This window comes from Pygoscelis adeliae, unplaced genomic scaffold (assembly GCF_000699105.1).
Source record: "Pygoscelis adeliae isolate BGI_AS28 unplaced genomic scaffold, ASM69910v1 Scaffold108, whole genome shotgun sequence".
NCBI lineage: Eukaryota > Metazoa > Chordata > Aves > Sphenisciformes > Spheniscidae > Pygoscelis > Pygoscelis adeliae.
Window position 1 is genome coordinate 4,698,769 of NW_008825498.1, and position 25,693 is coordinate 4,724,461.

Sequence of the window (25,693 nt, forward strand, 5' to 3'; positions counted from 1 at the left end):
CTGGAGCTGTGGCGGGCTTTGCGGAGGCGCGCGTTTTGCGGGGTTGCCCCAGCTGGCTGCTAAGTCTGTTTAATTTTATTCGATCTGTTCTTCTCTGTGGAACCTTGGAAGTTAGGCTTCTCCTGGAGACATCACAGAGCACGCGGCTGGAGAGAAAGGTGTCTGTAAATCTAGCTCTTCCAAGCGGATTTTTTCTTTCTTTAAAACGACTGTACTGTTATCTGGCTAATGTTTGTACCTGACCCTTGCTGTAGACCTTCTTGGATTTCACACTTGTGGTAAGGCTGTTAGTAAAGTACCCAGTCGTTGCAAGTATGGTTGGTCTTTCAGAAACATTAATTGTAATTTCAGTTGTAAGTCTCTGCTTTCTCTTACCTGTAGTTTTATCGTATATACTTTCTTGTTGATGTTACTCTGAGTAAGACCTGTGCAAAGAGAAGGTGGGAATTGAGCTGGTTATGCGGCATAGGTGAAATGACCATGCAAAGTAGCAGCAAAACTGGAAATTGACTGCTTAAGAGAAACAGTAGGATTCTTTTCCTGTAATGCTTTAACTTACTACCTGGACTTTTTTTTTTTTTAATTTAACTAAGCTATTCTTTTCAAGCCACTGCTCATCAGAATAGTATGCAGGACAGCAGTTGGAATAGAACTGCTTGTCAGAATAGCAGTGCAGTGACATTTGTCAGATTTGGTTTCTGACAGACACTTAGCTCAGACTTCAGTGTTTTCATGTCATGTGTTGAGGAAACAGTGCAAGAAAATGAAGCTTGTACTGTCACTTGAGTTAGATTTTTTGCATAGCTATTTTAAAAAATGGCACCAACTTAAAAGCTAGTATGTGTTAAAATCTGCCTTAATTCTGTGGCAAGTCTTAACAACTTATTAACCATAACTTGTTTATAAATGTTTTTCCCTTTGTTTAGCAACACTCATCTCAGTGCAGCAGAGATAAAAATAATAAATGCAGAAGCTCATATCCTTGGAGTTCTGAAGTTACTTAAATATCTCTTTAGGTTCTTTGGTGAAAGGCTTTCAAAATGCATCTGGCAAACAAAACCATGCAGACTATTCAACATGAAGCATTCACTTGGAAGAATATTTAATTCTATTGTCGCTTAATTGTAGCTTTTTTTGTTCCAACTATTATAACAGTTAAGGAACTCGCAAACCTGAATCATCCTCAGTGTTCACTGTGTAAATGCAGACCCTCAATACTATGTCGACACTTATAAACCAAACTAGTCTTCACCCTCTTTTAATAAAGGAGTTAGTTATGGCTAAAGATTAGATTCCCTCCCTTGATATAATGTAAGACTTTGAGCTTATTACTTGAGAGACTGATACTGACTCAATTTCTGCATTCTTCTAAAAACTTGGAAAGGAAAGCTCCACCCTTTGATTTTCATAATTTCGTAGTAATTTTTGATGTTTCTGTAACTGGTCTTCTGCAAGCTCTGTCATGTAATAGTATAAATGAACACTCTCACGAATGGCATCTAAATCCCCGTGATACAGTTTTAACTTCCTAATTTTGCAGCTGTGGCCATTGTGATGAATCTTTGAGAAGAGGCATCCTTGCTGTTCTGTATAGGCTGCCTAACTTCGACAGTCTGAACCATCCTGTTCAAAACCTGACCTGAGGGTCAGAGAGCCACGAAGCTGAAGCTTGATACAGTGGGTTTTGTTGCTGCACTACTCTCTGTGTATTCTGATTCAACAGGCTGCAAACCTGACTGTGGTTCTTCACTCCAAGTGTGACTTCCTCTTCTAGCTTTGTGGAAAAAATGTTGCATGCTATATGTAACTTCTTGTGGTGAAAGCCAGTGTGCGTAAGGGGAGGGAAAGCACTACTAGGAGGGTTTTTTTCAGGCAGAAGAGTAGTTCAGTGCAATAAAATTTCTCATGAGTTTGTATAATGGTAAGCAATTTCTCTAGCTCCAGAATTTGTGGAGCTCTATGGCAGGGAAACATGCTTGTGGAGCCTGCACACTGTTGCGTAGTGACACTGTTAACTGTATCCTGTGCACAAGACCTGGAAACATAGAAGAAGTTGTTACATTTCTGTACCTTAATAGGTTTGATCAGCTGTGGTAGTAAAATTTTTCCATGATCCTTTTCATGTCCAATTAAGAGGAAGAGAGGCATGATTAATGATCTGATCATGGTACAGCAGAATGTGTGCGCATGCCTCCACAACTGTGTGTTTCACTGCTTATGATTGTTTTGATGTCTTCACTTTTAAGCACTGTTTTTCTTAAGGGAGCGTGAAATGCTGTCCTTTTTTTATTAATACTCCCGTCTTTACTTGGTGGCTATTTCATTGGATTTGTAATGTAAAATTGGGTTGATGTAGTATTTAATCTCTTTAGAAATAAGCTGTCCCTTGTACTTGTGCAAAACTTTAAAGTACATGCATTACTTCCTGAACTCTTCTATAATTTGAAGAGCTTAGTCACTGGTTTGCCACTGCAAATCTGTTAATACAGGTTTTTCTCTGAAGTTTGTTTTATATAGCTTATGAGCGTGCTGAAGGGTGCATGTTCATCAGCATTCTTGCTTAGAGAAGCGGTGCGGTTATGAAATGAATCTCCTGATTTATGTGCAAAACAGTTTTGACGCACAGAAGCTAAGCTGAGCTTTCTGCTGTGCGTGTATCAATCGTCCTTCACACGTTAACTGAGATGTGCAGGCCCAGACCACTGCTTGATTCTTCAAGCAGTGTTAAACCACATGCTTCTTGTGGTTGCTCAGTCCAAGGAGAACAGATTATATTGAATTTTAAGTAGAACCCCACAAACATACATAATGTAGGTGGGGGGGGCTCTGCATAATCGGTATTAATCTACTCAGCTTCTGCGTATCAGTGACTTGATAATGTTGGTGTAGCCAAAAATACCCTTGCAGTATAGCAAATTGTGATGTAGGAAATCCAGAGCACACGTTCAAAGTGCTCCATACTGTAATTTTTAGCTTCTTGACTTTCATAAGTAAGCCACTTTTTGTTATTGAAGGAGAAATGGTTAAAAAAGTGAGAGAACAACTTTACTGTCCCAGTAAGTCTTCACTTTAGAGGAAAACAAAACCAAAACCCTCCCCAAACTTCCATTTTTTCTATGATAAAGGAAACCAAAAGTATATTGTGGATTTTATACCTTCACATTTATTCTCAAAGTGGCAGTCTTTCTTAATTATTGTGTTTGTTAGTAACAATTGATGCTTAATTTAACAAATGTATATATTGTATGGGTAGGTTTTCTTTAAAACAGCATCCCATTTTTAAGAATCTTTAAAAATGCTATCTGAACTGATACTGTCTTGGTGGGAGGGAGAATTACAGTGTACACTTCAACTAGCAAGTGTCACTTTAAGATAGCCTTGGTTACTCTTAAACCAAAGTGGTTTATGTCTTAAAAAAGGGGGAGTTTCTGATAACTGTATCTGATTCTAAGCCTTAAATATGTGCTGGAATTAAGGAGGTATAATGGGAACACTGTGTTTATTTGAGCTTAGTTTGATGTTAAGAATTCCTTGTTCATGAGTATTTTAGTCAACATCTGAATATTTTCAACTTCTGATGAGAATGACCTTGTCCTAATATATGTTACTACTCCCACTTTTGGCAGAATACTTTCTGAAATGATCTTGTGAACGCTTGAAAGAAATGTATAACAGTAGAAATTTTTTATTAGGGATTAAGGCAAGAGCTTTGTGGGGTTCCAAGTATGTCCTTTATGTCAGTCCTTAGCATTGCACATATGCCAGAAATGTCATCTGCGTCCTGTGTGGAAATGTGTTTGCTCTTCATTATTATGGCTATTATATTTTAGGAGAGACACCAAGGATGCATTTTAGTGTTATAGCTGCACTGGTAAAGGCAAACTGGTTTCTTAGTTGTATGTCCCTCCCACTTCCTTTACATTTGATCTTCTCAGTAATCATGTGGCAGTAGGGTTGATAATGTACCTATATGATAAGATGGGGGAAAAAAATTCCCCCCCTTCAGCTTTCTGATAGAAATGCTGAACTGGATGAATTAAGTTTAGGCAGCACAATTGCCCTCCTCTGTGTTGATACAGCCTTATGATGAACCAGTTCAATCTGAAACTTATAGCTGAAAAACCCCACAGATTTTTAGGTCGTTTTGGGCAGGATCAATTCTCTGAACTGCTTCACTGTGTTTCCCATGAGCTTCAGTGATGGCTAAAGGTTGGGAGTGACTGTGTGACTGAGGAGGGTAGAACTATGCCAGTCCAGACTTGAACTGCGATAGAAATCTGCTTTAACAGCTAAGATGGACTGTAAACACATCTAGTGTGAACTGGCTCCGGCTGCGTAGTTGTTACTTCTGAAAAGGCCTGTGGAAGAGGTGTGGAGTGCTCTCCAGGCTGGGGGGGACCAAGGGTTCAGTTTCAGACCCTCACAGTGTGAATTTTGTGGCTAGTTGCAAGACGAGGAGGAGAACAAGAATTTTGCTTTGTGCTGCCCTTTATATGCTATACAGTGATTTGTGAAAATAAAATGCAAAGGAGTTAAGGGCTGTACTGTGGGACACGTGGTAGCACCAGGTGCCATACTCAAATGTGTCCTGCCTGCACTTAGTCTGGCTTGCTCGGTGGTGCTTGTGGTTTGGAATAGGGAAAATGGCATGAAAAATCAGAGCAGACCCAGAATTGTACTGTCTGTTGAAAATGTCATGAATACTTTTTTAAAAACAGATGGCTCGAGGGAGCAAGTTTCACAAAGGTTCTGCAAAGGGAGCTCTGTATTTTAGGAGTCATGTGAAGCTCAAATTACTGCTTATGGTAAAATGTAACTTTGTAAGATACAGAAGAGATTGCAGCCCAATCAAATTTTAGTGAAAAGATTACAGAGCTAGACCTTAAGCAGAAAGGTGGGCCAGTATACAAGTGAAAAAACAAAACCCCCCCAAAAAACAAACAAACAGAAACAAAAAACCACAACAAAAGAACCAACCAAAAAAACCCCACAAACCCGACCCCTCCAACAAACCACAAAACCCACCTCCCTTAATTTTCTTGTGATTTAATAATGTTTTTTCTTTTCAGGAGACTGAGACTTTTTTGAAAAATAACAGAACCACCAAAACAAAAAAAAAGCAGGGACTTAAGGAATAAAAGCAATCACATATCATTAAAGAAAAAAGTGAAATTTGCCTGTGATTTTTTTTAAACATATAGAAAATAAAGGCACCCTACGTATAGCTGTCATGGTTATACGGAATATCAACTTTAGCTTTCAGTTAAATACCATTGTTCATTAATTGTCTTGCTGGACTTTGTTGCCTTGTCCTTTTGGCTTGGTATTGATCCCTTTGCATGGGCTTGGGACTCTTTGGTGGTGTTTTCTGTCTGACGGCTTTCTTGGAGAAGTTGGTCTTAATGGGAGGAAAATATTTTTTGGATAAGTAACAAAGACAAAACAGCATAAGTTACTGTGTGCTAATAACATAAGGCTGGTATCACCCTTTTAAAGGCTCCTTTTAATAATGAATGTTTCTTTTCTGGAATATTATTTTCATTGGTAACAGTCTACTTCACTTTTTCTAAGTAAGCAACCTCTCCACACCAACAGCTTACATGCTTGCCAGCTGTTTGTAGTTCTGTCATAAATGCTAGGCCCATGGACACTTTCACTGCATTGTTAGGTTTTTTTTGAGGTTGCATGCAATAATCCAGTATTTGTCAAGCAAAACTCTCATGCACAATTCTGAAATCAATACTTAATACTCATAAGACTTTTTCTGATTTTTAAACAAGCATTTAAAGGTGAATCAGGAGTGCTGATGTTACTCACATTGACTTTATTTTTGATTGATTAATTTTAACCAGAAGTTTGTCACACAAGAAATGTAACTTCAATAACATTCTTTTAAGATAAATCAGTTGTGTGATGCTGTTTGGAGAACAGGGAAGTTCTAAAAGCATTTCTTTAAAAAAAAAAACCAAACAAAACCACACCAAAAAACCCCCCAACCAAACCAACTTAAGATTAGTATTAAGAACTGTAGAATTAAAAGTGAAAGGATATGTTCATTTTGGATGAACTAATACTATGCTATTTCTGTCAAGTTTCTTGAATGCTATTATTGTGTACTGGGGTTTTCTTGGAAACTGGTGACTCCTTGGAACATGAGATGTTATGTGAAATCCATATGTGGTTACTATAGCCTTTCTGTGCCGGTTGAGTACGTTCCACAAGGAAGGGGGTGCAGCAGTGTAGGGCACGGATTTTCCGTACTTTGTTACTCTGAGTGGATACTCTTATAAGTTAAGATCCTATGCTACATTTTCATCAGTCTGCCTAGATGAGCCTGATGTTGAACATGGGGTGGGGGGAAGGCAGGAACGAAAAATTACTTCATTTTTGATACTCGAGTATTATGGACTGTGATCTGAAATTTGATGATGGAGGGCTTTACTGAAGAAAGTAATCTTTAAAGAAAACTCTGGTGGAGAAATACTAATTTATGATAACTATTTTAACTCTGTTATACTCCTCAACAAAGCCTATTTTTTCTTTTTTAGTTCACATGAGAGACCCTAATAATCAGCTTCACATAATTAAAAATTTGAAGATTGCTGTCAACAACATTATTACTCACCCACCTCAGTCCGGTGCCATTCGAAAACTTTTGAATGATGTTGTGTCTGTCAGTCAGCCTGCTGAAGGACTAGTAGCTAATGTGATCACAGCTGGAGATTATGATCTCAACATTAGTGGTATGTAATGATATTGCATTTTTTGTAACTTAAACTGGAATTTACTGTAAGGTTTCTAACCTTGATTTCAACTTCATGGCATCTATTAAAATTACTCAGAGTTGATCAGTTTTGAGTCATTGTTTTTACTGAAACTTCAGAGTTATCAAATAGTTTTGGTATTATATAATGCTAAAAGACTGGTTAAACTTAATTAATAATTCTTAATTTAATGTTTCCTAATGTTGTAATTCTTCTGAACTTGTGTTAAATCATCATGTTATTTTAATGTAGAAAATACTCATGCTTTGGTTGTGTTAACCTCTCTCATCTGATGAGCTATTTTCTTGTTACAAAACTGATATACTGACTTGTTGCAGTTGGTTGAAGAAACATCAGAACTTATTTATAATGTTGTTACTAATGTACAGCTTTATGTCGAAGCTTCTTGTCCTGGCTTCTTCTGTTTTTCTTTTTACTTATTGCTTAATGCATAGAGTTCATAAAGTTCTCATAAAAAGTTTAAGAAAGAAAGGTTTTGAGGAAAGGTTTGTGATTCCTTGTCTTGCTTTTTGCCGTGAAACTCAGTGCTTCATATTTCACTGTCAAAATGGCTAGAACATTCTAAAAATGTTTTTTTCAGATCTCCAAGGGATAAGGCATTGTGTATAATACTAAATGAGACCTGATCTTGAGAGCTGAGAAGATTAAATTCCTCCCAATTAAGACCCTAATCCATTAAAGCCTTTGAGTACATACTTAATTCAAGGCATGTATGCATTGCCCTATTTAAACATGAGTAATTTATTGTACTTAAAGTTCAGCATGCAGTGAGGAGTTTTGCTCTGCTATAGCAAAAGACTGTCAAAACTTCACGAGGATTAGTAACCGATGTCATAGTATGTTGATTTTTTTATGTTGATGATGAAAAATTGTATAATTCTACATCTTCGATACCTAATTTCCAAGCCACATCCTCGATGTGAAATATTGATAGTAAAGGAAAAGACTTGAGCCTGGAAATTCTAATTTTTGAGAGTTATTGGAAACTGCACCCTTTTTCAGTCTCCATGTCCTCATTTATCTGTGAAATTGGTGAATTGCCATTTTTTGTGAAATTTTTTTGGACGGGAAGTCTGCTTCGATTCTAGAGCTTGGAAGACCCTAAGAAAGCAGAATGGTTTCTCAGTGAAGAGACTTTTCTGTAACATTTCTAATGATCTCAATTTAGAAGTGAGGTACTGGAAGAAGGGAAGAAAAATAGTGGCTATATCAAGCCACGCTTTGTAGAAGCAAATAATTCTCCTTTTGTTTTCCTTATTTGCTGCTGGAGCCTCAGATGTACAAATTGTCACACTTGACTATCTTCCGTCTCTCAGTGATCAGGTTCTTATTTCCATTCAGACTGGCTATATGCTTATTTGACAGAAAGAGAGATGCATAAGCTGTTCAAGATCATACAAAAGGACAAAATCATGTAACAACTTTGTAGTTTTGTGGTACCCCGTTTTAGGGCTTTAGCACGAAATACTGGCACAGTGTTCTTGATGGTGAAACTTGGATCCCATTACATTGTAGGAGGATGTGAGGAAGTCCCTAGCTTGTCAGGTAGAGTTCCTTTTCTACTTAGAAAACTGAGTATTTACTAAGAAACTTATTTTTTTTTGACTTTGTTAGAGCGTTTTATTGCAAACCAATGGAAGCATTCATTCCTGGCAACAAAACATAATCTTTTGGTGTGGAAATGTAAAATACTCTGATCTGTTCTTTAATTTGCTCTTTTTCTTTTGGTGAATTAGTTTTCTAGGATAGCAATATTAAAATATATTTCCTTAATCTTTAATGATGTTCAAGTGCAGTCTATTTTGAAGGAAGACACAAACATTGTTTAAGAAGCTCACGTATGAGTGTTTCCGGCACTGGGATCATGATCCTGCTCTTTTTTTAGAAAAGTTTTGGAACTGCTGTGGTGAATTGGTCTAATTGTTTGTAATCCTTCTGTTTTACTTGTTTAATAGTATCGTAGTTCCATAAGCTTGTACTGAGAGACCTGGTTGATTGCTGAAAGGGTGCTTAGGTTCAGCCGTGCCTGCTTCTCCCATGTACTAGTGCATGTGGAGAGTGAAGAAAAGTGATCCCACCAAAGACCTAAATTTTTTTTCTCCTCTCCAATAAGTTTTCAGCTGGATCACTTTCCTGGCTATGTTTGTTCAGGGCTGCACGATGCTAATGCTGGTATGCAGCAATGCAGGGATATGATGGAGATAAAGGAGAATGTTGGGGCAACCACTTTCAGCAGCTAACATCTTCAGTTACTTTAACTGTAGTACTGCAGGCTGAGAAAAAATCTCAGAAATCAGTGTCTTACATTTATAGTATCTTCCAAGTAGAAAAATAGAAATAATATCTAAATATAACTTAATTCTTTACTACTTTATAGATTTCCATTTTTATCCAAGCCCAGAATTTGGGCTGAACTAGAAATTAATATTGAATTCTATTAAAGTACACTGTCAAATGTTGAGGAGCCTGAAGTTTTCATGATTAAGGTTAGCTGGACTCAAATGTCTTCAGTCCCTGATGGGCCTGCATGGTATGGATTTTCTACTTCATGGTACCAGAGCGTAAAAGCCAATAGTGTGTTTGCACCTGACCCTTTTTAGTATAATAATATCATGTTTTTTCTATCAGATCGCTCAGTTAAAGCTAGTGTTCCTTGGTACAGTAATTGGAAAGAGACACTGATGGAACTGAACACATCCACGTTTTATTCAGGTATTTTTCGTGGTTGGTGCCAATTTGCCAAATTGCCCTTTATTCCTTTTCCATGTGCCCCATCCACCTTTCCTTACCATCTGCTACAACTGTTAGTACTTTTCTTGGCGTAGACGTGTGTTCCTCCATTTTCCCCCCTAAATGAAAAATTGTTGGTGATGGTTCTTTAATTTTTCTTTTAGTCACATTTCTACTCCTGTTAATCTAAATCATTTGGTCTTTCCATACAGTCAATAAGTGCAGAGTGGTGGTGGGAAATCACCTGATGCTCTAAAAGCACTGTCTTGTTTGATCCTGTGGAACTGTGTACTGTCACTGTTCTGTATTTCAAATGTAAATACTTTCTGCTTCTCTATAGAACTTCCTTCTCAGGGGATAGTAGTGTTTTTCAAACTGGAACTAAAGTGCTGACTGTGCTTAAAGCACATATGCCTGTGCTATATTGATGTTCTTTCTGGAGTATGACTCTCAAAAAAAAAAAAAAGCTTTCTAATACATTTTCACCTAGTTTATAAGACTTATTTCTACCAAAATGCATTGGTTATTGACTTCTCAACTTACAGTGAAGCTCTGTGTTGTGGTCTATAAGAGCCAGATTTTGATTTTTTCAGTTTTCGATATTAACAAAGTTCATGCCTTTGGTTAGTAATAGCTATCTTTTCAATAGTGTCTGTTCAGGTGCTGCTAAATGCCTTCCTTTCTGAATGTGCTAGAGTACCGATGTCTGAAATTCATCTTGGTCGGTCAGGCAGCTAAAAAGTACAAAACTTCATGAAGTAGACTTGTCATTCGTAAGCTGTTATGTATGAATATTGATTACCAGTGTTTTTTCTTAACGATTTCTGAACACAATAACAAGTTTGCCTAAACTTCAGTTCTGCTTTAGTACACTGGAAATGTGTTACTGGAAAAATGCAAAACATACAGGTCTGTGTACCTAAATGACAGTGTTGCCATGCACTGCTATAACATGTATTATGAAATGTTACATCTGTGAAAATTTTTTCAGATATTGTTTTTGTTTTGAATGTGGTGCATGTTTATTATTTTAAGTATCTACCATAAATGGTTACAGCCCTGTAAATGCTGTTGAGTGAATGCTGTTAATGTATGTTGGGGTTGTGCAGAGGGATGAACCTGAGTTACTACAAGGCTTTGTTATACTTGTGAAAAATATGCATGTGAGTCACTTTCTCATGGTTTGTTTTTAATAACAAGCTGTGTTTTCCTTAATTTAAATAGTTGGCATATTTACATGTAGGACTTAGTAAAGCCAAGAGCTTTTTATACCCTAAATGGGTGCTCAGAGAGCAGTTTGCTAGAAAGGCTATAATCAAAAAAAGTTTGCCTCCTATTGATCTCTTTCTTGAGATGTACTGACTGCTAGACTGAGTTCAGTTATGAAGTGTGACTCTATCTGACTTCTGTGTGGATGAAGCTGATGTAAGATGGCCTGACAATGTAGGATTAAACAAAATGTGTTAACTTAATGCACTAGAAGATAATTCCAACATAAAAATGAAACTCAATTTCCTAAAGTCAGCTAAGAAATCAAGGTGGTTTTTTTTTTTTGAGGGGGAAGGTTTCCAAAGCATTAGAAATTCTTATCTGAGTTAAATCAAGGAATGTGTTTTCTTGGGGCCATATAAAGAAAATAAATACCTTCAGGATTTCTTATTAATGCATTTTTTCTGTACTAGTTATTGTTTTCTAGTTTGCAGGTGTGTTTACACTGGATTCCAGCTAACTTAAGTGTGAAATCAGGTTATTAGAAGTGGACTGATTTTGCTCTGGGGTCTTTTTTCCACTCAAAGGAAGGAGTTGCAGAGTTGAGATGGCATAAAACAGGCTTGAAAGAAGAAATAATACTTCATTGCTTGACTGATAGTTGGAGTGGAAAGAAACAGACAAGACTTTTAAGTTCACATATTCTTTGGATGTCCCAGACATACTTGGTTTCCCTTGATTTGTTGGAAAAAGGGCATTTGGACATGGCAGGTTAACATTATAAGGCATTAATGGCACAACTGGGATCTGAGCTTTTAGCTTTTTGGATCTCTGCTTTGCCAGCTGCCAGCTGAACTGTTTATTTTAGCAAGGGAGGGGGACGGCTGTCAAACCAAGTCACAACACTTGCAAAAAGCTTTAGACAAACTGGCAGGGTAGGGTTTTGGTAATCCTTAGTTACTCTACATACTAGAAGATTAACTTTGCTTCAAATTCAATGACTGTTAGAAGAATTTTTATTTGTTTTTTCTTTACAAAGTGTGTATGTGTGTGTTTAAAGGGGTGGTAAGGAGTAGTTACTCTAACAAGGACTGAATACATGTGAGCCTACAATATTGAGGAAGTTGGTGCTTAAGATACTATTCAGTTTCGCAGGATTTGGTTCAAAGTGTTACTGTTTCTCCCACTTGTGTGTATTTTAGATGCTTTCTCCTTAGACTGTTCCTCCTTCTTTCCCCTCCCATGCAAACCTTGTCAGCTTCACTTTTAGGTGTAGTCTTTCATAGTTCCTTTTCATAAATGAGTAAACAGAAGTTTCGCTGAATATTCTAATTCGTCCTATCTTATTGTGTATTCCAGCTACTACTCCTTGGTTTGAGTCTTACAGGGAGTGCTTTCTTCAGTCGATGCCTGCATCAGATCATGAATTCTTAAACCACTATGTTGCATGTATCCTTTGAGTGTTACAGATCTCTCTAGTGGAGGCTTACAGCTGGCTGCAGAAATGTAATGTAGGAGACTTTGAAATTTTGCAATAACTTTTTGCCATTATGATTTGAAATATATCTTTTTTCGATATGTCTAGCTCTACAGACTTGTTTATGTGTCAAGCTGAACTGTAAGCTAATACCTGTAAACTAAATTTCCTCATCCTAAAATGCTTTCTGCTGTAGCTCTTTAGGTATCTGTTGACTGTCCCTTATGTACAGCAGAGGCTTGTGTGTTTGGGATGCACCTGCTGCTTTTTATAGCTTTTTCTAGCAGATGGAGCAGGGAGGTTGGGGAGGGTGTTTTGGAAAATTGGTGAACTTTGAGCTATTTTGGACAAAAAGAAGTCTGGAAAGATGCCTAAATGCTTTCACTTTTTTTTACCAAAACTTAGGTCTGATTTGCTTGTCTACAGGGAAAATAAAAATATGCACTGTTTCATGATGTAGCTGGTGTTTAGCTTTACAATACTTATAATGCTGCAGGTTTCATAATACCTCCGTTCCTAACCCTTTGCTGTACTTTATCATTTCAGTATGGTGGAACAGGTATGTTAGTAGCCATTAGAGAGAACCATTGGTGTAGAATTAACTTGGCAAAATATTGATTCTGGCCTTTGACTTCTGAATTTTAATAATATTTAAAGTACAACTTGCTTTCTGGCTTCTTTGAATTAATGTCTTTGATTTGGTGAATAGATGTAGCAGAGAAGGATGTTCCTTGTAATGATTGTGTAGTTGCATTGAGGTAAAAATCTGAACACCTCTGCTTTTTACTCAGAAGACATTGCTGCTTTTATGAATACTGGCCATTATTGTTGCTCAGGTGATACCCTGAAGTCCCAACTCTCCTTGGAAGTTGAAAACTAAAGTACACTGGGGGTGAATTTGAGTTATATGTTTCATATGTGAACAGTTGATCTGTATCTAAAATCTTAAATGAACTATTAGCTATTATGTATTGGCTTAAACTTGGATTCAATGTCAGAATTGGAGCAAACTCCTATTTCATCTCATGTTACAGATGTTAGTTAACTGGCCGTTTAAATAGTGTTTTTTATTGAGACTAGGGCCAAATTCTAATGGCGCATACTTTTGTGGTAGTGTGTTTTACAGGCTTACACATTGTACTCATCTATTTTATTTTATATACTTCCTTTTTTATTATATGATCAGTGGTTGTTCTGGGGTTCTTCTAGTAAATGTCCTTAACGTGAATTTAGGTATGCTTGTAGTTTCTTCTAGTGAAACAGAGCCTGTGGAGCAATTTCTGAAGCTGTCTCAAGAACAACATCGAATTCAGCATAGTAGTGAATACTTATATCCCAAGTGGTTTATACCAAACACGCTCAAATACTATGTGTTACTGCATGATGTAAGCACAGGAGAAGAACAAAGGTGGGTCTTCTGTCTGCAGTGAACTTAGAACAACTCTTTGACTGAAATGTTTGCGTTCATAAATTCTATTGAGATTAGACATACAACAGGATCTACTAACTAGCATGCTGACTATTATCAAGGCAGATTTCTTTAAGTATTATTTTTAAATCTACTTCTTGTGTTCATATAAAATGAAAAGAATCAGTCCTAGCTTCTTGAGGTAGATGCTTTCTTTGCTAGCTTGCTGAACTAATTCTCAAAGATTCTCAGTTTCAGTCTTGCATAAAAGACTGCTTTAAAAATAGGAGAATTTTCCGTTTAATCCCTATGGATAATAGTCTAAAATAGCTTGTTGCAGTACATGCTTAGAATAGAATTGGTTTGATATCAAGGCAGGGTAAATATTGTTTTATCTTTTCAGAGCTGACTCCATTTATGAAGAGATGAAGCAGAGGTATGGAACTCAGGGTTGCTATTTGCTGAAAATAAATTCTCGGGTGTCTAATAGAGGAACAGATGAACAGATACCAGATCCTTGGAGTCAGTACCTTCAGAAAAACACTATCCAGAACCAGGTATTATAGTATTCTAAAAAAAAAAAATTTATAAGGTGCATATGAAAGCCCAATTTAGTTGTGTTAAATTTTGCCTTAGTATTACGTATGTGTTTCTACAGAATGGGCTAATAGGCAGTCAAGATACTTCTAGCATAGCTATGACTTTTTGTGAGGGCATAAGATGAGTCCTCTCTCAAAGAACTGTCCTCTCTGCTACTTAAATTGACAGTAAGGAGCACTGAAATACTAGACTGTCTGAAATAGACTGACAGGAGCACTGAAATAATAGGCTTGTGCTTTATGTACTGACAAGAGCAAGTAACCTCAGAAGTGTCCTATTCATAGTAACTTTCTACCTTCATTTTGATTAATTTTCTTCACTCTTAAAATTTGTTTTTTTCCCAGGTCTTCTGTACTTCACTAAACAGGGTGTGTTGTTTTTGTGGGGGTATGTGTGGTTTTTCTGGTAACTTCTTGCAGTCCAGTCTGGTCTGTCATCTGCTAAGATAGCAAATGATAGTGTATGTTAGCTCAGACTCTTCAGTTCAGTTTGCCATGAATGTCTGTATTTTTGGCTTCAGGACCAAAAAATATTCCTTCTTGAGTTTGCTTTTGGGTGACCTGCAGTTTTAGCTGCATCTGATTAAAAGGCTTGTTTGTGGGTTCCTTACCAGATCTAGCTGGCACTGCAAAGTCATTATGCAACATTCATATTCTGTAAGCTAAGAGGACCAGTAGGTAATGTTCCACCATGAACTAATTAGATCTTTCTCTTTTTTCTGTCCTATGTCAACTGTCCAACATAAATGACTCTTTTTTGTATGAGCTTGTTCAGGAATTGTTTTAGGAAGCATATTTTCACTGCTGTAGGCATTGCTGTGTACGAGTTGGAGTTGCTTGCTTTAGTTGACAGTGAAGCTATTTGAGCAAGCCAGAAGATACTTGCTTCATTTGGTGAATATGACTTTCATCTTTACAATAGGACAGGTTCTTAAAGCCTTACAAACTGCTTAAGAAATGAATATATACGAACAAACATGCTTTCTTAATAATTCAGTTAACTGGTATTAAAGTTAACAATTACTATTGACTGACTTTCGCGTGTGTGCTTTAGTATCCTTAAAATTCTGACTTTTTTCTTTTTTTTTTCTGGCAGGATTGCTATGAAGATTGTCCTTATACTGCCATTTCAAACAAGAATACTGATCACTTGATATCAGATGGCTTAGATAGTGAAATTAAAGGTATTTTTATAACTTCCATCAAAGCATTGATGTGATAGCATTTATACAGCTGTCTCATGTCTTGGACAGTAATCACTTGAGTGATTTCTTAGGGAATTCAAAGTAATAATTTTCTAAATGCTCAAAGATAATGTAACCTGGTGGCCACAAAGAAAAACGCTGTGGTGCTGATCTACTGGATTGGTGGTAACTGGTAGGTGTATCTTTAATGAGATGGCTATTGATGTATTGGGCTCATCTTTTTGTAAGATTAAGTAATTGTCTACAAACTCTGACAATTAATAAAAAGTAACATAGGATTAAATGGTTAATTTTCATCATAATAAAAGTTCTGGTTAGTGTGCTCTGATGTAGCTTGGAAGCTGAGTGGTTTTTTTGTCCTCGTTTTTGGTTTTAAATCTGGAAATGACAGAGTAGTGACTTACAAAGTAAGTGGGCTGGAAGAACTTGCTTCGCAATTGAGCTCGTGGATGGTGGAGGACAGTAAACGAAACTGAGTGCAAATTAATACATGGCCTTTTATTTTTTTTAAGGCAGCTGTGTAGGATTCAGATGAGAAGCATCATCAAATAGGGAAGAAGTGGAGGTACCCCACACTGACTGACCTTACTTGAAAGGCATGGGGAGACCTAGCGTATGTAGGAGAGCCTGCAGTTGCCTAAAAAATTTGCTTTCTAGGGCCTTACAGCCTGGATGTAGTCTGCAAGCTGCTGTTTGAACTTTACATACCCTGGTTTATATTTCATGAGTAAAATCCATTCAGAATTTTCTTTCACAGCTCAGCTTTGCTCAGCGCTAGCTAGGGCCAGATAAAGCAAGCCGATTTTCTTATATAGAGAGGCAATAATAAATAAGAGAACTATTGAAGTCTTAGAGCAAAAGTGTCTCAGTCTAGTTCAGATAGCTAGATGCAATAGTGGTCAGCAGCCCTTCCCAGTGAGCTAAGGACTTTGGAGGAGGTTGTTTTACATCATGATTGCTTGGAAGGGCATGGAAAATGAGTTTGGGTTTTTTAACCCTAAAACAGAGTGAATGGATCCAATGGAGCCATTGTAGTAATTGCTGCGTTTCCAACTTTTCATGAATATTTGACTTTGATTTTAATGTTTTCATAGTTTTCCTTCAATGTTGTTGATACTAGTCAACATACTTGGGGATTCTTTGCACTGTAGTTGAGAACCAAACCCATACATATTTAGCCATTTTGTAGTTCCTGAGATTCCCTGAGCTTTCTGAAGAATTTCAGGAGTGATTTAATACTCGAGTAGTGCTCTGCTGCTGTCTGCTCAGCATTGACCTATAGTATAGAATAACTGGTGAATAGCTTTGCTTAACAGAATTCTCAGTAAGGAAAACTTTAAAGTAGGTTAATAAAAATGACATTTAAAACCGAAATTGTTCAAGTAACTTTATACTTACTGGGCGTTTTGTTTCAATCTTTCAATAGATGGCCTGTCAAATAACTTTAAAACTCATCCCCTTCAACTGGATCATCCCAGCGGCAGTTTGGATAGCACTGATTACATGAAGGCTACTGCATCATTGCAAGACTCAAAGAAATCAAATTCTGGAACACCTCATGGTGCTTGTTTAACACTCACAGATCACGATCGAATTAGACAGTTCATACAGGAATTCACATTTAGGGGACTTTTGCCTCATATAGAGAAGACAATTCGGCAACTTAATGATCAGGTCAGTTTACTTTTAAAAACACTTTGTTTCATAACAAGAAAAAACAGTTTGGGTATAAATCCAGTTATCCAAAAATCTGTTTTGAAATTATTACTTCCTTCTGCATCTAATGATTCAATGGTCTTATTGAAAACTGTAAGTAAATTTAAGAGGAATAGCTGAAGTTATCATTTTTGCTCAATTTGTCTTTTAAAAAACCAAACCAATTTGTATTAACAGAGCTTCAGTGCAAGGTGACTTCTTGGTGAAAGCCTGTCTGAACTGTTATCAGGGATATCTGTCCTTGCTCCTAAAATCTTAATATTTTATGCCTCTGGACGATTCTGGCACGGGGAACAAAATGTACTTTTTGTGTTTCAACATTAGAATGCACAGCTAAAGTTAAGAAATGTATTTTCATCAATAATTTTCTGCAAAAAAGTTGCATACTTCACTTGCTACTTCTTGACCGGGGGAGAAATGCACGGGAACCCTAAATCATGCAATTCTGTTTTGATTCAGTTCCAAAAAATCCTAGTTTGAGAGAAGAGTATCTCAGCAGTTTTTGCAAGTGTGATAGTTAATATCATGCCCATTTTAAGTCAAGGACATGCATTAACGTTATTTCCATCAGAGTAAGGTCCTTTCTTTTCTAAGTGTTTCACTTTTATAAGGTCTTAAATAGCTGGAGAGATGGATTGACTTACATTAGTACAATCAAATTACTGTATTTAGCATTAGACCTGGACCCAAATATCAGTCTGTTATCTGAACTCTGTATTTTGATTGAATTGTCCATTCAGGTTATAGTTTTAAGTATGAGGGGGGTTGATACTAAGTATCATATGCTGTAAGGAACACTCTCTCCCTGTATTGACTTTTGGGAGTTTGCATATGCTGACCACGTTTACGCTTGGAAAGTCTTATGAAGAAACAAAAAAAGTTCATACAAAAAGTGTAGCAAACAGCCTTACCATTAGGAATGTAGTAAGACATTCCTAGTTGTGGTAAGAAAAGCATGATGTTACAACTTTTAGAATTACTTTTAAAAAGAGATATAGTTTGTCTTAGATCTTGGGAATGGTAATTCCCTGTGGAAGTTTCCTCGTTAGTGGAAATTATCTAAAAGAATAAAGTTGTGTAACCTTGCTTGCAGGTATGACTAGTATCCTTGACACTTGAAATCGATGTTTGCAATGTGGTAGTGCTTTATGTGGGTGATGATGGGGAGAATGTTCTCTTTTGAAGTATGTACTTAGTCTAGCTTTTAGGCTGGACTAATACCAGAAACTAGATATTCCGTTAGATTTCAAACAGATATATCAAATGTTTCAGTTCTTAGGGTTTAGATGTCTGCAGTTTACAGCAACAATAGTGAACCTCAGCTGTCTGAAATAGAAGTTGCAATTCATAAATTTATTCTATCTCAGTGTCAATGATTCATTCTAAAGGAGTGTGCTCTTGGTTATTTTATTGTTTTTATTTTTTCTGTTTTATGGAAACAACAGAATTTAGGAAGCCTTAATGAAGCTTGGGTTTTTATATTAGTTTAACTTATATTAGTATATCTCTTGCAACGTAGTGCTCTAATTTAGTGTCTTTTTGCAGTTAATATCCAGGAAAGGCCTGAGTCGATCACTGTTTTCCGCTACTAAAAAATGGTTTAGTGGCAGCAAGGTTCCAGAGAAAAGTATAAATGAACTGAAGAATACTTCTGGTTTGCTGTAAGTAATTTCAGTCTTTACCTTTAGATCGAAGCTGAAAATGTACCTCTTTTTTGGGGGGAGGGAAAGCCTGTATTTATTTGATGGTGTTCTGCAAAGTGAATTAAATCAGCAATATTGTAAAAGACTTTAATTGGAGAAATTATGAAAAATACTATTCCTAAACATGTACAATAAAGGAATGGCAGAACTTAAAGAAAAAAGGGATAAAAGCAACTGTTGAGTCATCTTCCTGCTGTATTTACAGTGAAGCTTTTGAAGTTACAAAGAACATATATTTTTTAAGAATCATAGTAATAAAAAACTCTAGTCTGGCATAAGAGATTTTTTAAATTAGTACAAGCTTTTTCTCTTATTTAAGCCAAACCCCATGTATAGGTGTTTTTGTTTATGTAACTATGTAATTTAGTGCAGTTGAGTGTTAAGTATATTGCTTTTGCAAGTGCGTTTGAGAGCTACATTAAGGGGAATTTCATACTTTTTGTACCTGTATTTTACACTAAAACCAGGTTTTAAATTTTACCAGAATATTCATTCTGTATGCTTTGTAATTTCCCTCTATGAATGAGCATGTATAATCACAAAAAGCACTCTCTTCAACTGTCTTATCTTAACCACAGGAGTCTAAATAGTTCTTGGACATTACCTAGCCAAAGTTAGTGTCCTTGACACGTACAGCTTTAAATTCGTATGTTGTGTGTCTTTGGATTCATAATCAATTTGTTGTTAATGTCAGCTTTCTGTATTGAACTTCTAAATGTGGTTTGCTTCCTACGAAGTTTGACTAACAAGTGTTTGTGGAAATGTATTTGTTCTTCACTGCAGTGTATTTGACTAACCAAAAGTTAGACTGATGCTTGCAGAGGACAGGAACTTGCCCAGTGTTTTGGCATAAGGCATAGTTTTTTAGTGGATTTTTTCTTTTCAAGAGAAATGGGGAGAAATAACTACAGCTAGGTGAACAGTCAGTCTTACTTTTTTCCTTCTCATGCACCTCTGTTTAGCTTTAACAGTTAATCTTACTGAGCAGTTTCGGTGATAGCTGCATATTTTTTTCAGTATTTCTTGGCTAAGAGGAATGCTTGCTTTGAATGTTAGCGGAACAGTGAATCTTGTTAATTGGAAAGTAGGGTGTGAAACCATGTTACATGTGGCAGAAAGGAAGTAGCTTCACTTTTCTTAGCTGTTTTTTGGGTAAGGCTGAAGCAATGCAATTTTTATTCCTACTTTGTGAATAGAAATTACAATGAGAGGGGACGACTTTATAGAGCATGTCTTGCTCTAGTTACTAAAATTATGACTTTGAATTTAAATATTTGTATTTATAGGTATCCACCAGAAGCACCAGAGCTTCAAATCCGGAAAATGGCAGACTTGTGCTTTTTGGTGCAACACTATGAACTTGCATATAGCTGTTACCATACAGCAAAGAAAGACTTCTTAAATGATCAGGCAATGCTTTATGCAGCTGGAGCACTGGTTGGTACTTCACATAACATAAACATTCTGTGAACTTTTCCTAATAATCTAATATTTGTTTGAAGGTAACAAAATGCAATCTCTTCCCTCCACCTCCAAATTCATAAGGGTCTTACCAAATTTGCTGCATATCTTTAGCAAATCCTAAAGTGTTCTCAAATCTACTGGCTGCTGTTTTATGAAGGGAATAAAGATGTGGAAAAAAAAAATTGAAGAGTTAATTCTTAAAATGTGAAATATGGAAAGGAGAATACCTAGAATGCAACCTCCAGCAAAATGGATCTTTAAACTTAGTCTGATAACTCAAACAGGTGTGAAATAATTTTATAGTATCTCTTTTAGACTTTGGCAAAATGCTTATTTGCCAGGAAGTCAAAACTGTGTCACTATAAATGTTATTGTACTCTTTTTGTTAAGACTCTTGAGGGATATAGTTTGAGTATGTCACTGCTGAAGTTCACTGTAAACACATATTCATTCATTAATTTCTCTTGAGATTGAAGGTGTATGTGACTAAAATAATTTTCAACAAAATAAATGGGAACACTGGGGAAAAATAAGCTTGTTTTAACAATTTTTAGAAGCTGTGTTTTATAGACTTTAGTCTGGTTAACTTGATAAAATTTGAAACTTTGTAGAGCTATGGAAGCATTCTTGTACACTGTCTCATCTTGATGTAAAACCTCTACATAAATGTGTATTTTTGCAGTACAGACAGTTGCTCTACATCTGGATAATCTGAAAAGTTACCTTAATTTCTTAATGAATGGTTTGTAGAGGTCTTAATTACGAATTTTTGAAACCTACAAGTCTTAGTCTTACTGCAGAAAAACTTTGCTATCCTATCTTTCACCCCATAAGGAAAGAAGTAAAATTTCAGAGTGCGTGTTTACTAGAGTTTCATTGGAAGCTGGGAATGTAACTTCATTTAAGCAAAACTCAGAAAACAGTCCTCATCTTAAAATAGATGGTAGTGCTACTTTATCAGAAAGATTGTTCCTGCAATAGGAAATTCTCTTGGACTTGTAAAGCAGTATTGAATCAATACTTCTGCGTACTGTTGGGGGTACCATCAACTGAAAACACTTCTGTGAGTGTGTATAACTATCTTGCTGCTGTCTGGTTAATTACAAGCAGAGCCATAAATAGGCTATTGTATTAAACCTTTTATCAGTTAGTGTGTTGGGTACACTTTTACAAGCCAGTAACTGATTAGATGAAGATCTTGAACTAGTAGCTGTTGAAACATGTTCCTTGGCCTTTTGAGGCTTACAGTTTGTTGAGAAAACTACAGTGACAGTACTGAATTTCTCTTGTAGGAAATGGCAGCAGTATCAGCTTTTCTTCAGCCTGGAGCTCCTAGACCATATCCTGCTCATTATATGGAAACAGCAATTCAGACCTATCGAGATATCTGCAAGTATGTTGTTTACTTTCGTACTGATCCAATGAAAGTTGAAAGACCTAGTGGCTTAACTTTCTTCCCCTGCACAGTGACAGTGCCAGATGACTAAAAGATCACAGAATGATGGTAACCTTTTTAAAGAGTAAGATATGTTAGTTTATCTAGAATAACATGGAAGGGGATGTATGGTGTTCTTAACAGAGTGCTTATTAAACTTGTATATTGGATTTACCTGGTAAGATATTGGTAGTGGGGTGGCTGCAGGGATGGCTTCTGTGAGAAGGCAGCAGGAGCTGTCCCCATGTCAGACAGAGCCAGTCTTCACCCAGCTCCAAAATGGACCTGCTGCTGCCCAAAGCTGAGCCTGTCAGTAATGCTGGTGGTGCTTCTGTGATAACATACTTAAAGGGTAAAAATTGCTGCACAGCAGCTGTGAGAGGAGTGAGAAAATAAAGGAAACAGCCCTGCAGACACAAAGGTCAGTGAGGAAGGAGGGGGAGGAGGTGCTTCCCTGCAGCCCATGGAGAAGACCGTGGTGAAACAGGTTGTCCCCCTGCAGCCCATGGAGGACCACAGTGGAGCAGGGATCCACACTGCAGCCTGTGGAGGACCCAATGCCAGAGCAGGTGGATGTGCCCTGAAGGAAGCTGTAGCCTGTGGAGAGCCTATGCCAGAACAGGTTCCTGGCAGGAGCTGTGGCCTGTGGGGAACCCACGCTGGAAGAACAACCTGTTCCTGAAGGACTGTACCCCATGGAAAGGACCCATGCTGGAACAATTTTTGAAGAACTGTATTTGTGGGAGGGACCCCATGCCGGAGCAGGGGAAGAGTGTGAGGAGGAAGGAGCAGCAGAGATGAAATGTTATGAACCAACTGCAACTTCTTTTCACTGTCCCCCTGCCCTGCCTGGGGGGAGGAGGAGGTAGAAGAGTTGGGAGTAAAGTTGAGCCTGAGAAGAAGGAGGAGTTGGGGGAAGGTGTTTTAGTTTTGTTTATCGCTATCCTGTTCTGTTATTAATTGGCAATAAATTAGTTTAATCTTCCCCAAACTAAGTCTGTTTTGCCTGTGACTGTAATTGGTGAGTGATCTCCCCATCCTTATCTCAGAACATGAGCTTTTTAATCTAATTTTCTCCCTCTGGCTTGCTGAGGAGGGGGTTTGATAGAGCAGTTTGGTGGGCACCTGGTACCCACCAAGGTCAACCCAGCACAACTTGTTTCTGGCTGTTAGGCTTCTTGTTTATCAAGTCATTTAGTTGGTTGGATCACTTTAGTTGGTATTTTTAATATAAATACAATACTGTCCTCAAAAATGCTCTCTAGCTTTGACTTTCGAAAAGCTGCTGTTATAGTAGGGTAGGACACTTAACGTGTCAATCTGTATGTGGTTGTTTTGCAGGGGATGAACTTTTGTATGTTTTACTTTAAGAAGGATTAAACAGAACATCAGTCTGATGCAATATGGAGAAAATTTGTCATATTTGAGGTGAAAAGTTTTCCGTGGTCTATTTTGATAAATATTTATTAATACATGTATGCTTTTGCTTTAGGAACATGGTTCTGGCTGAACGCTGTGTGCTGCTTAGTGCTGAAATCTTAAAAAGTCAAAGCAAGTATTCAGAGGCAGCTGCTCTTCTGATTCGTTTAACCAGTGAGGTAAAACACTTAGTAGCTTTTTCCAGTCTTGCCCTCCCCCTGTTTGTTTACTTACCGAAGCACTTCTAGGTTACATTCTAATTCTTGTCCTATGATTTTCTAGCTAAAGGTAGCAAATGAGCCTGTATAAAGCATGAGGTGGAGAAAACTGTTTATGTTGCAAGTGAGGAAACTAGTACTGTTACTCTCTCTCCAGTCAAGTGACTTGCTTGACTTCTTTAAATGTGCTAAATATAAATATGCATTTGTTATCTTTGGCTTTATAACTAATTTTCGTTGACATCCGCTTAGCTCTTGTATGGCATACTTTCAGTTTAAGAACTCATGGGTTAAAAGTATTAGGATGGCTTGCCAGAGCCATAATGGATACTATCCCACATATAATCAGAAGTTGTCTGTAGTTTAAGTAACTAAGGCTTTACTGTAGTAGCTCAGCTGTTCTGAATCATTAGAACCTTACTGTGTAAGCGAAAGCTAGTCTGAACACGTCTGTAATATTAATTGGTGGAAATTAAGCATGGAATTAGCTTCTAACAGCCTAGAAAGTGTCTTGCTTGTAAAGGAGTGAAACAAGTGTAATACCAGTAATAGTATAGCGTCTTCGATGTAGCTCGGAGGAGAGTCTAACTGGCAGTTAGTTCTGGCTTTGTAGCCAACTGCACTAAATGTGATGCTTCTGAGACTTTTCCTGGGACAGATTAAGCATGGAATAAATTTGCTTAGTTCTGTAAGTTTCTCTCTCAGGTGTCTTTGTAGCTTCATTCTTGCCCGTTCAACTTAAGCTTGCTACCAAAATTTATGTGAGCAGTGTAAGTTATTTAAGCAAGGAATTTAAATACTGTTGGGTCTGCACAATTATTTTGCAACTTAAAATTATATGTAGTATGCTTGTGGTGCCTTTTGGCAGCTGCAATGAAAATCTTCATAGGATGCCATATAGGTGTCTCAGAGTATATTTGTAGTCCAGACACATACTTGGACATCACTAATAGCACGGAGCTCAATTGTGGTAAAATCAAGTAGATTCTGCTCTGATTGGTTAAAGTAATATAGCTGTGTCTTGACATGAGAAGAGAAGGGGGTAATAATAAGAAATTGTACATTATTAAGAAATCATCCTGGTTCTTGTGATACAAATTCAAAGTTCCATTGCTCCCTCTATTTTTCCTTCATCCTGTTAAAGCTTTTATTTTTTTTGTTTCTAGCCTTAATATCTGCAGGGGGAGGGAGGGGGAAAAGGTAGCAGAGTGCTTCAGAGGTAATGGTAAGTGTTAGAAACGGTAGTGTGAGTAACTGAAAAAGCAGAAAATATTTTTGTCACTCATACTGAAACAGGTTGATATATAAATCTCTCCACTGGAAAAAAGTACCAGCGTGTTTGGTATTGAACACTATACATATAACAAAGTGAAAAATACTTCTAGTCTTATTTTCTTGCACACATATACATGTTTGTATATAAAAGTCTTCAACTTCACAGCACTGTTACAGCTTACTGTCCCTGTTAGCATTAAAACAAGGCCACTTACCTTTATGTTTGTATTCAACTTTGAGGCTAATTCTCCTTTTTACTTTTAAATAGGATTCAGATCTCCGCAGTGCACTTCTGTTGGAGCAGGCAGCCCATTGCTTTATAAACATGAAAAGTCCCATGGTTAGAAAGTTTGCATTTCATATGATACTGGCTGGCCATAGATTTAGTAAAGCAGGCCAGGTAAGTATTACCTTTCCGCATGGAAAATATGCCCGGTATTTGATACTTACTCTGAAAAACATGTTAAATGTGTCATTAGTCTGGGAAAAGATGCTTGGCTTCTGACACTTTTTTGTTAGTCAGAAGTATTCAGCTCTGTGATCTTCTGAAAATGACTTCTGCATTGATCAGCTTATCCTTCTGCTTCTGTGTTTGAAGTAATGCTGAAGATCACTGACTTGAAACTTAAGTGATGTGTGTTTTCATTTCTGTGTTTCAATTTTATACACAGTGAAATACAAGGCTTTTTGTTTGGGTAAAGGAGTATTTCTACTCTTGAGATAATAGTGAGTTGCAGGAGTTAGGGATTTGTTAAACTCTTAATTTATTAGAATAATAGCAAAATTTAGATATCTCTTTTTCCTGGTGCCTTAACAACATGCTTTTTAGTATGGAGGTGCAGGTGTGTGAACAGTTACTACAAGACAAACTAAAGCATCTCTTTATGGCTCCTTAGACTTAAGTAGCAATTAAACCAATACAAATCAGATTGTTTTTACTTCCATTCGCATTCTTGTGCAGGCAGCTCTAACTGTGGTAAATAAACTCAAAGTTTGTTGGACATAACTTGTGTGCTTTATTTCTGCCTCATTTGTGGGATAGACTCTCTA

General features: G+C 37.0%; 1 protein-coding gene across 1 annotated transcript in view; it reads left to right on the forward strand.

The window, feature by feature from the left end:
* The window catches only part of TRAPPC8 (trafficking protein particle complex 8), a 65,636-nt gene that overhangs the window by 8,422 nt on the left and 31,521 nt on the right, over positions 1–25,693 (forward strand). Inside the window, exons 2-13 of the mRNA XM_009331478.1 lie at positions 6,549–6,743; positions 9,414–9,497; positions 12,084–12,173; positions 13,435–13,609; positions 14,013–14,166; positions 15,305–15,392; positions 16,840–17,087; positions 18,675–18,790; positions 20,119–20,269; positions 21,589–21,689; positions 23,224–23,329; positions 24,912–25,043. Of these exons, the coding sequence (XP_009329753.1) occupies positions 6,549–6,743; positions 9,414–9,497; positions 12,084–12,173; positions 13,435–13,609; positions 14,013–14,166; positions 15,305–15,392; positions 16,840–17,087; positions 18,675–18,790; positions 20,119–20,269; positions 21,589–21,689; positions 23,224–23,329; positions 24,912–25,043 (1,640 nt within the window). The remainder of the gene's footprint in view (positions 1–6,548; positions 6,744–9,413; positions 9,498–12,083; positions 12,174–13,434; positions 13,610–14,012; positions 14,167–15,304; positions 15,393–16,839; positions 17,088–18,674; positions 18,791–20,118; positions 20,270–21,588; positions 21,690–23,223; positions 23,330–24,911; positions 25,044–25,693) is intronic.